Source organism: Sebastes fasciatus, chromosome 14, assembly GCF_043250625.1.
Source record: "Sebastes fasciatus isolate fSebFas1 chromosome 14, fSebFas1.pri, whole genome shotgun sequence".
Lineage (NCBI taxonomy): Eukaryota > Metazoa > Chordata > Actinopteri > Perciformes > Sebastidae > Sebastes > Sebastes fasciatus.
The window spans coordinates 9,456,075-9,468,165 of NC_133808.1; the positions used below are offsets into that span (position 1 = coordinate 9,456,075).

Below are 12,091 nucleotides of genomic sequence, written 5' to 3' on the forward strand. Positions count from 1 at the left end.
GGCTTTTATTATGACGAAAGCAAGATGTGCAGAAGACAAAGCTGTCTAACAGTGATTGCACTTTGCCAGCACGAGAGAAACATGTTGAAGTTGTGCGGGACTAAACAAACTTGGTCTTTCAATGTTAGCAAGACATTAACTAAAAAATTCAAGCAGGTTTGGGGAATCCAGTTGGACAATATTAATTATTTGTTAATTGATTGTTAATGCTTAAATTATTAGAATTAATCATTTCAGCACTAGAGTTGAATTTGACAGCAAAAGAGCAGCTGTTGTCTTTTTTGTTGTTGTTGTTTGTTTGTTTTGTGTATGAAATTAAATGAAGTTAACTGTAACTATATATTGTAACTAAACTGTGTCAGAGGCTGCTTTTTCTGAAAAAGGTGTCTCTGATCAAATCTATACAACCTGCGGCCTCTAAACATCAACTCATTAGCATCTATTCAGTCCCAGATTCCTCCAGCTGACCCTTCGCACACACACACAGCATTCCCACGTGTCAGTGTTCAGTGCGTCAACATAAAGTCATTACAGTCTATTGTTAACTCAATAACACATACACCCTCTTACAATCAGAGCCATTACTGATGTATTCACAGCAGTTCAGATGAATGTTGAAAACACCTGCACACACTCAGAGGAGTCAGTCATGCGTGCAGTGTGTTTCCACACCTCTGTGATTGTTGTCTTTACCCTTCGTGAAGAAACATGACTGAGGGATGAAGATGGAGCGGTGTATCGTAAAAGACTTAGCTATCACCCAGTGTTCTGTTGATTCTACTGACACTGTTGTGTTTGTCAGACATCTTCATTCACACACACGTGATCAAGCTTAATTTAATAAATTCAACAATATAGTCATGCTATTTTCAACAATTTGTTGTTCTGGATTACTCATCTAAAGTGTTATTGTGTAATTCATGTTACTTTGTTTAACAGACCAAACCTAGGTTACATCCCATGACAACTATGAACATGCCCACAGCTTCGAATATTGGTCTTACTGAAAACAGAGCTTCAGCTTCCAGGCTGTGGTCGGGAAGCTCAGGGGGGGCTTTGTTTTGCCTTCAAGGCCGAAGTTGATGCTCACTTTGATGAGCTGCAGACAAACTAAAACCTACATTATGCATTTACTAACACAAGATAGCTTAATTGTTAATTTCTTCTCTGCTCCGATCGCCAACAGCTGTCTGCTCTGAGCGCATCCACCATCACTCTCTCTCTCTCGACCTCACACTCGATACTTCCACACTACGCAACTCTTATAAGATATGCATCAAACTGTGTCAACACCCTCCAAATATAGGACTGAAACACCACATGTTTGAAACACATATACAGGAAGATATAAATTTATACAGAATAAAACGGTGGCACCAGAAATTGCGATATTTTAGAGCTTCCCCTAAATTTCTCAAATGAGGCTTTCTGGGTCGAGCTTTGCGGGGAGAGTAACAAAAACGTTGCAGCAACAACAAACTGTTTAGTGATGAATCTGTGTCCTAACACCATGTAGAATTATATTAATTTATTTCTGACTCTGAGTAAGATGGAGAACAAGAGAATTTACCGAAATGTCAACGCGTTACTTAAGTTGGCGGCGTCAGTTAAAATACAGAATTAGCAGAACATGGGGGGAAACTGTTAACAATGAGCAGCAGATCTGTAATCTTGTTTGTATTGTGAGTTTTTCTCTGTACTGACCTTCAGCTCCCAGTGAAAGGTCATCTTCAAAGCTGCAGCCGTTTTTCAGCACTCCTGTTCTCACACACACACAAAGTTGTAAAGTTGTGAAATCCCTTCAGTAACATATCCATGGGGTAAAAGAAATTTCACTAACACTTCTGACAGATAACTGCTAACGTTAACCAAAACCAAACTGTAACTTTAAAAACAAGTTGTGATGGCTGGTCGCAAGTATTTAGTCATGAACCAAAGTCCCCAGAAAGTGTCCTAACAGGTTGGGGTCCTCACAATGTAATAAACAACACACTCAAGAAAATGTGGATTACCTTTGCTGGGAGTAGCACTCTGATCATCAAGAGAGGCCCCGATTGGAGTCCTAGACAAGAGACAAAGACACAGAGAGTTATACATCAACCCAAACCATAAACATCCAACAGATTGCCAGTGTGTGGGCTTACTTCGCAAATATTAGATCCCGGTGTGTTTCACCCTCAAAGCTCATTATCTTACAGCTACATCGGACTAGCTTAAAATTCTATTAGGCACAGTCCTAACCAGGCTAGACTTGCTAACAACAAACCAGGCTACACCATCCATCCAAGGCAAACTAATCCCATGCCATAAAGCAAATTGATCCCAGACTAATTGATATGATAGAAACCAAACTATACCAGCAAACTAACCCTTTGCATGAAACTAACTATCCAAAGCTAACATCTGGTCAGGCTAATTCCTAGTTGTGCAATGCTCATTAGCCCACACTAATTACTGACCAGGCTACACTAACTATGACAACCAATCAGGCTAAAGCTAAATATCCCAACGTTAAGTGCATGTCTGATGAAGGAAAAGGATCCCACACCAACTGCCAGTCAGAATAAGATGAACTATCCCATTAAAAGTATCTCCCCGTCAGGTGAAGGCCAAGCGCTACCTACATGTCAGGCGAAGGAAAAGTGACCCCCAAGCTCGCTCCTGTTAGGTAAAGGTTAACCATCCCAATGTTAGCTGCCTGTTAGTTGAAAGGCTAACTATCCCAGGTTAACTCCTGGTCTGACCAGGCTACTTATTGTAATCCACTATTGACCAGGCTAGACTAAATATCCCAGGCTCTTTTTGGTATCCATTCCAGGTGTCCTACTGACCGACTAGTTGTCCTAACTAGCTGACAGAGCAGGCAAGTTGACAGTAGCAGTAAGCTAGCGGGTCTGAGCTGCTGTCTGCAGCCGGAGGCTGGGAACACTGAGCTGTTACACAACCTGCCGCTCTTATCAATGGGACAAAACTTCATGCCACCATTTAACACACACACACACCACACACATACACATACACATACACATACACACACACATACACACACACATACATACACACACACACATACACACACGGATGGTTGTGCAACAGTGCGCAGCCGTAGTGTTTGCTAATCCTCCCACTTTCCACCGGTAGCCATGTTGGCCTCAAGCCCCTGCCCCACGGCTGTTGTTATAGTAACCTGTGATTCTGATTCTGCTGGTCATGTTACCATGGTGACGTTACAGAGGACGTGTCAGAGCGACAGGGTTGTGAGTGACAGCAGCGAAAACTGTCTGTGTGTGATAACAGTGTTGACTTAGCAGGAGAAACCCCTCCTCTGTTTACTCTCCTTTCTTTTTTCTGCCTTTCTTTCCGTCTTCTGTCGGCTTCTTCCTGCTGCTTTCCCTTTTTCTTTGCCTGAACGGCTCTATGTGCCCTATCTCCGGGCGTTGGTCTGCTCCCTTTGTGTGTGTTTGTTCTATGTGTCGCATGTCTAGGCGTTGGCCGTGTGGTTCTACGTCAGCAGCTGATAGCACCGCTACTAAACACACATATACCTCCAGACACCAGGGAAACATATCAATAAACCAGTCAGCAAGAAAACAAGTTAGCCACTCAACCAGTCAGTCAGGATTTTAAGGACCATATCCCTTATGTTTCATATTTCAGTCTATGAACTAACTAGACTAACTAGTCTGTTTACTGTCCATTCCTGCTGATCATCTTCTAATCATCCATCAGTTTTGTGATTGATTTTCTCCTTCTGGGCAGTCACTGGTTTCAGTTCATTTCTAAGAAAATCCACTTGCAGTAACTGGCTGCAGTCAACATTTGTCAGCTTTATTTGACGTTATCATCAAGTGCAGATTGATCTGAAAAGTCACATATGACATGTGGCAAACAGGCTAAAACAGGACATGAAAGCACATTGCTCTGGTCCTTTAATCAGGTGGTGAATGGATACTATACCTGCATTCATTCAGCCAGCTGGTGATGTTGTTAGGAACTTGCCCTGCCGGAGAGAGACAGATGAGCATGTTAAAGCAATAAGCCAGCAGATGCTGTGTGCAACAGTGATTACAACATGCTATAAAAGTATTACAGCGGTGCCAGACTTCAGGATATAACTCTACATCTCAACTGTAGTCATGGTGCAAGCAGGTTGCAACTCCACCAGTTTACATCTAGTTGAGCCACATTTAGTTCCTGTTCACACTGCTGTAGCTACAGCTATTCATTATCTTCATCATCATTCAATCTATCCACTATTTTTCCAATAAGTTGATTGGTGAAAAATGCCCATCAAAGTTTCCTTGAGCCCAGCAGTATGACATCTTCAAATATTTGTAAAGCTGGAACGAGTGAATGTTTGGCATTTTTGCTTGGTGAATGACAAATAATTAGTTTAATTATCAAAATCCAAGTATCAAAAAGTTGTTTACAATTAAAGAAAGAAATCATCTTAGTGACTTGAGAGGATTGTGGCTGTTTAAACAAGACTAAGAGTCTGCTGCTGTGTCAGTGGCTCAATGAGGATGTACTTAGTCACAGCTTTACTTCGAGCTAAACGCTGACGTCAGTATGGTCACAATGACAATGCAAACATGCTGATGTCTAGCAAGAACACTGTTTACCGTGTTCACCATGTTAGTTTAGCAAGATACTATTTGCTAAGTAGCATTAGACACAAAGTAGCCTACACCTGAGGCGGTGGTAAATGTCATTAGCTTTACAGGTAATTGGTCACAAATCAAAGTAATGCACAAATTATAATTTTGAACTGGTGATGGAGCTAAATGAAAAGTTAAAGACACACCAAAGTCATGCAATTTATCCTAAGGGGACCAAAAAGTCTGCACCAAATTTCATGGCAAACCATCTAATAGACATTTTACTCCACAAACGTCAACCTCGTGGTGGCGCTGGAAGAAAAGCCAGGGGGTCACCAAAATCACTAATATTCACCATGTGGGCACCATGGATATCTGAACAAAATTCAATAGTTTTTGAGGTTTCTTAGTCTGGACCAACCAACCAAGCTCTGGCATGGCTAAAACAAAGGGTGAGAATGAATGTATCTCAGTTAAAGGGATGAATTTATGGAACAGATGTAATGAAGAACTGAATATAGGTAGTATGATTCACAAGTTTCAACACAGGTCGTTAATTGCAAAAAGGGTAGGTGTGATAAACTACAGCTTCGGCCTACATGTTTGTAGTCTGTAGAAAATCTTGTGTTGTTGCATCAAGTCAAAGTCTGTGATATAGGAATGTATCTGTATGGCCCACCCATACCCTACCCAACACATGTCCCTTCTTCAGCCTTAATATCTTGTTACAGAAAAAAATAAGTTTTGTTTGTTCCCCCATTCACTTCAATACAGTCAGATTTTATTAAGGTACGCATGGCTGTAATCAGCCAGCAAACAGCTAATCAATCATGTGAGTTAAATGTTCGCTACATCAGAATTTCTTTGGCAAAGGCGTTTCCATAATCCATTTAACGCATCAACTCTTTTTCGACAAAGACAAAAACGTCCTCAATTGAGCGCAACAACTTTTTTCCGCAAATGAGGATGTTTTCTGCCTTTCTGTTCTGCAATTTCTTGTTCCTTATCAGCCGACTTATACGGCGTTACTGACATAACTGTGATAAGATCAAATCTTCTGATAATGGGCCGTATTCAGCAATGACTTTGGCACTCAGCTAAGGTGGCTGCAGAAAATGGAATTTTCTCAGCAAATATAGGGTTAATGTGAAATAGTTTGCTTTTTAAGAATACAGTTAACATTTATCGTTGTTAAAATATCCCCAGTTACAACATTTGTGACAGTTGAGCTCAGTCTAACCTGGTTCTTCTGAGGGTTTTTGTTCTTCCCCGTCCCTCTGGTTCTCTTGGGGCCCCTGGTCAAAGCTCTCTGCTTCTGATTGCCAGGTTGACTCTTTGCTCTGGGCCCAGGCCCGACGCCGCAGAAAGGCTAAGCTGCAGTCTGACTGCCTTCTGTGATCTGAGGATCAATCAAGTAAACAATCTGTCTGACAGTCTGACTACTAATAAGTCATCAATCAGGTTTGGCAGGTATTCAACCTGACAAACAGAAACCACAACTGATTGAATACAAACACACACATCAGGTGAGTCGAGCTGAGCGGTCGCATGCATCGGTCCACACCCTGCACATCTAGGTCACATGTTCTTTTCAACCACCAAAGTGGTTGATAGAGGAGAAATAAAGACTTGACTGAGGGCCTAATATTAATTACAATATTATATAACATTGAACTCCAATATATTTGAAGACAGTGGTAAGGTAAATCTGTCCCCTGAGGTTCAACTTTGATTAACTATGACACATGAATTTGTGCCATCAAACAATAGAAAGTCATCAAAACGAGCCTTTTTGTCTAATGTTAACTGTTTATTCGTTATTTTTAGCTAATTATTCCAACTGTTATCCGTAGCTAATTGTTTTAGCTATTTTTTTCTTCTTGCCCTATACAACTGTTTGTTCGTTACTAATGTCCATTACGTTTAGCTAACTATTTAAACTGTTTAAAGGGAAACTTAGCCGATTTTCAACCGGCTTTGTATCATTGCAATGTGAGTTGCGTGCAAAGGAACGATGTTTGGCTTCCCTCCATGTTACCGTCATCCGGAGCTCCCCGCTCATCCACTGAGAAAAGGCCGCCGGAAAATGAGCGCCAGGCGCCGGTAACACAGACGGAAGACGAACATCATTTCTTTGCACACAACCCACATTGCCACAATACAATGCCGACAAAGTTTCCCTTTAAGTAAGATGACCCACCTGGAGCAGTGCTGGTGTCCATTCCCAGAGATCCACTCTCCATATCTGCCCGTCTGTGTGTGTCTGGTTGAGGTCAGTCAGAGGAGACTGATGACAGCAACATCAGCAACAGGTAACACACCTGGAGAGAGAGAGTGAGATAAAGAGAGAGAGAGATAAAGAGAGAGAGAGAGAGAGAGAGAGAGAGAGAGAATTAAACTTATTTATTCATTTATTTATTGGTTTGTAAATGAGGCACAGTAAGTCAAAAGGCTATTTTTCATCTGTAGTCCCTGGACAGATGTTACAAAGTCACCCTAAAAATAATAAAACAATATAAAATTTAAGTTATTTAAATAGTTTATAGCAATAATAAAAAAACGAAAAGAATATTAATGTTAGTAAAAACAACAACAACAATATATATATATATATATATATATATATATATACTGTATAAATAAAGCATTATACTACATTGCTAGATACTAATTAACACATGCAGTACAGAAGCACATAATACAACATGGCATGCAAAGCAATACAATGGGGAATATAACTGTTAATATAAATATGCACTACAGTAAATAAGACACTGTTCTGCATTATTAGGCCCAAATCGGACCATGAAAAGCAGAAGCATACAGTAGCCTAAACAGACACAACAAGCTACACATACAGTACATAAAATGCTTTAATCACTGTGGCATAATAAATCATCAATAAAAGCTGACAAAGCTAACCACTAATTATTATTTTCTTTAAATGAGCTCTAAATAAATAGTAGTGTGTTCCAACCTGCAGGGATGAAACAGAGTGACAATGTTTTGTGGTGAGATGAGAAGTTGAGAAGTGGCCTTTATTATTTATGACCAAATTACCCACACCGAGTCCAGCTGAGATTACACACACCCATACACACACAGCAGCAGCAAAAAAAAAAAAAAAAAAAGTGTGCTGAGCTCTGGTAAAAAACAAAATCCAGAAGACAAACAATCACTGACAATCACTGGTGGAAAGCACGACTTGTGGTGGCCATTTTACTTTCTAAGTAAGTGTGTCAACCTCAGGGGGAACTGGAAGGTGGCTGGTGGTGGCTACGCTTCCACGATGACGCCATCGGTACGGTGTTAACAGCTGTAATCGCCGTATGAGAGCAGTGCAGAGCGGCGGCCATGAGCTAGCCAGTGGAGCACGCTCACATGCACTTACATGCATTAGCAGCATGCCCGGCTGGCCCAGCTATGTCAACAAAGCACAGAGAAGCTCTGATTACAACACACACAGAGGGAGAGCGACTTCATTCTCTACTCAGGTAGACATTACTCTTCTACGTCTTTACATAGCAGATCATTGTTTGCGCTGGATATCGTATAAAGAGCCTTTAAGATATTCCATATTGATCTGGTATTACTAGATGAGAATTGTTGCTCCAGTTTCATTGTAGTCGACATTTCCATAAGGTTCCTGGCCAGAAAGTGAAAGAGTTCTATTTTGGTTTCATCCACTCTCAGGGAGCCTTTCCAGTTGGTTGGTATCTTGTTTTTTTCCATCATCTCACTCACAAGAAACAGATCAGATTGCCCCTTGCACGCATGAAGAGGCAGATACAAGGTTGCTACTCCATGTGGCGGATGCTGCCAGAAAAGGACTTAAAAAGATCAACCTGCACACTGTGGACACAAATGTTGTGGTCCTAACCATTGTGCATGTGCTAGAGCTGGACATCGAGGAGCTGTGGGAGGCATCTGGGACTGGCAAGAACTTCATATATATATCTACACTGTACTTGCCAATGAGATTGCCAAGTCTCTGGGGTCCTGACAAATCCAAAGCTCTTCCTGTGTTCCAGGTCTTCACTGGCAATTACACAGTATCAGTACCAACCAGGGGAAAGAAAACAGCATGGGATACCTGGAATGTCTATGAAATGGCAACAGAGGCCATCATGACTCTGTCAAAGGCTCCAAAAAACATTCCAGAGGAGGTAATTTCCACTGTTGAGTGCTTCACAACTCTCCTCTACGATCGCACCAGCAGCCAACTCAACATTGATCAAGCTCGCCTTGAGTTGTTGACAAAGAAAGGAAGAGGAATGGAGCAAATCCCCACCAACTAAGGATGCACTGGTGCAGCACTCCAAAAGAGCAGAGAGTACCAAGGAGGACACTGATGGGGACAAGCACTTGAGGTGCCATCTCCAACAAACTGGGGTTGGATGGACCCAAGAGATTCAAGACCATTTTGGTCAACTCTTCCACAGGCAAGCCAGTCCATCCTTGAACTCTTGTGGCTGACCGAGGTCATTGCAAATGCAAAAAAAGCCTCCTTAAAGTGCACAGCTCTGTGTCAATATGGAAGAGACTATGAAGGAGACAGTTAAGAATAGGTCCATCAACAACAAAACAAATCAAACAAACGTGAAATAATACTTTTTTAAGTAAATCTTTGTGTTTGACACATGCTTTTTAAGCTATGTTGTTACAGTCATATTGAATATTTACTCTTTCACTGTGTTGTACAGTCACTGTATTGTCAGGGTTAACGAACAAACCCCGCAGACAACATGCTGGATTCAGTCTGTAGAGCCCTGAAGCCCTGCCCCCGCTGCTGCACAGAGCGCTGTTCGCTTGGTTATTCAAAGTTTATTAATATCGAACATGTCCGGTGTCCAAATTGCACAAAATTCGACAAAGGACTCCATGGGGTCCCCAGCAACACACTCGCAAAGTGTGACGTAGATCGGATGAGCGGTTCTCGAGGTACATACACACAGAGATTCCTTGCTTTATAGTTAGATGTTTATGATGTTGTATATGGTATCATTTCAATCCTTGACTAGGGCCGCCTCCTCTTAGTCGATTAGTCCACCAATCGGTCATTTTGGTCTCAGTCGACTAAAACTTCTTTTGTCGATTAGTTGTTTTTTTCATGCTGAATGATTTATTTCTAAGAAACGTATGAACACATCTCTGGTAAGCACAATATTTAAAGTTGTGCTTTTGTTTGATTCTTTGTGAAGAAACTCGGTTTTACAGATCTGTTGATTAAATCAACTAATTGATTAGTCGACAAAATCGTGTTAGTCGACTAAGAATTTATTTGGTTATGGCAGATAAAGTAAAATAGCCGCCAAGAGGCGTTTTTGGGATGGCCCAATTTCTGAAAATGTTCAGAGCCCCAAATGGTACAATTCTAGCCTACCAAGTTTCATGCTTGTATGAAAAAAATAACATAATTTCACATATCCCCTAGACTACTTTACTTTATCAGTGGTGGAATGTAACAAAATACATTTACTGTTACAATTTTGACATACTTGTATTTTACTTGAGTATTTCCATTTGATGCTACTTATACTTATACTTCTCCACTACATTTCAAAGGGAAATATTGTACTTTTTACTCCACTACATTTATTTGACTTTTATAGTTCCTTTTTACATAAAAAAAACATGATTTGATATAGCACTGTACTATTAATCTACCCAGTAGTATACAAGTGAATATAAAATTGGCTCCACATTGACAAACTACCACATGAAAAGGGTCTTAGGCTATATGTATTCACTAGTACACAGAATAATATTCTATTAACATAACACTGTGAAAGGAGCCATTCTGCATAATGAGTACTTTTACTTTTGATATTTTTAGTTAATTTTACTGATAATGTACTTTCACTTAAGTAACATCTTGAATTCAGGAGGATTTACTTGTAATGGCGTATTTTTAGGATGCAGTATTTCTTCTTTCACTTAAGTAAAGGATATCTGTAACATTACTGTACAATCGCGAGTGACGTGAATTTTTTCCAACAACTCCAACAGAGTGATGCGTCTTCTCTCTTAAAACAATCAGCTGACCACATCATGTCAACTTTGGGAGTGGCAGCATTCTACCAGTTCATTGTTCAATTATCATGTTAATTGTTTTGAATCAGAGCCTTCTGTACTTGGATCAAGTAGCTCATGAAAAATAAGGTGTGCCATATTTAGTACGGCTATTACCGTATTTCAGTGCGTCAGATGAATGTTTAATAAACATGCAAGTCATTCAGCATGAAATGCATAAAAAAATGACTGATCAACTAAAGAAATCATAGTCAACTGAGACCAAAACGACTAGTTAGTCGACTAATCAACTAAGAGGGGGTAGCCCTACAAATTTAAGATGTCCAAGTGTCCTTCAACGCACCAACAGGGAGTTTTCCAAAGTTGCCACACAATGATAACACTGATTTGACAAAAAACAATAAAGGTGAGTAAATGTTGACTTTGATGGATCAGCTGTCTGAAACAAGCTTCAAGTCTCTGCAAGTTGATTTGTCGTAGAAATGAACTGAAACCAGAGGCTGCCTGGATGGAACAAGTTCAATCTAAAAACTAATGGATGATTTGGAAAATGATCAGCAGTAATGTGTGGTGTCAGACAAAACACATGTTCATCTAATGCTCTCAACAGGATTTATCTCGAAGAACTGTCACCACTGGACTGAAATCATTCAGTGTTGAAGTTTTGAATGAAGTTTGTGCGAAGACAGGGAGGCACATTTCTTAGATATGATTTTCAGGGCTGTAGATAATGATTATTTTCATTATCAAGGGTGTCGATTAGTTTTTAGATTAATGTATTAATCATTTAGTCTATAAAATATGAAACAATAGCAGAGAATGCCCAACAGAAGCTCTGAGAGTCCAAGGGGATGTTTTCAAATGTCTTGTTTTGTCCAAAAAAAAACAATTCAAAGCCCAAAAGATATGTAAGGGATAATGTACAGCTAGCCGGTCATTGTCGTGAAAGAATGAGAGACCCCTCCGCTGCGCGTCAGGGTTCAGCATCGCCCTGAAGGGGATTCTTTCACAACAATGACCTGCTAGCTGTATATTATCCCGCTTATTACTCAGCTACTTACCGAAGAAACCAATATTTTGACACAAAAACGGTCCGCCAGAGTCCCACACCTGAACTGCGCCCACAACAACGGTGTGATATACATAGCAACGGTCTGTTATAGAGAAATTACAGACCTCAGAACGCCGTGATTGACCAATCAGAATTGAGTATTCAGCACAGCCGTGTAATAAATTCAGTTAACAATGATAACAGAAAAGCAGAAATTCCTCACCTTTGAGGTGCTGGAACCAGAGAGCATTTTAGCTATAGATCGGTTCCTCATTTTAGTCCATTTTGCCATGAAATTTGGTTCAGACATTTATGTTCTCCTCTGGATGAATTCTTATAATTCTTATAACACTGGTTTATGACCAAATACCTGCAAAATTAGTGATACTCCAATCAGCCTCAGCTGGAC

At 40.4% G+C, this 12,091-nt stretch overlaps 1 protein-coding gene across 4 annotated transcripts in view; it reads right to left on the reverse strand.

Moving 5' to 3' along the window:
- The window catches only part of itprid2 (ITPR interacting domain containing 2), a 44,461-nt gene that overhangs the window by 25,118 nt on the left and 7,252 nt on the right, over window positions 1–12,091 (reverse strand). For 2 of the 4 annotated variants that reach the window (XM_074658594.1, XM_074658593.1), the window contains exons 2-6: window positions 6,799–6,919; window positions 5,839–5,997; window positions 3,958–4,000; window positions 2,013–2,062; window positions 1,705–1,758 (exon numbers count right to left, since the gene is read on the reverse strand). In XM_074658594.1, the coding sequence (XP_074514695.1) occupies window positions 1,705–1,758; window positions 2,013–2,062; window positions 3,958–4,000; window positions 5,839–5,997; window positions 6,799–6,841 (349 nt within the window). In that variant the 5' untranslated portion in view covers window positions 6,842–6,919. Of the gene's footprint in view, window positions 1–1,704; window positions 1,759–2,012; window positions 2,063–2,144; window positions 2,324–3,957; window positions 4,001–5,838; window positions 5,998–6,798; window positions 6,920–12,091 lie in introns of those variants that run through there. The other 2 variants (XM_074658595.1, XM_074658596.1) reach the window with 2 other exon arrangements.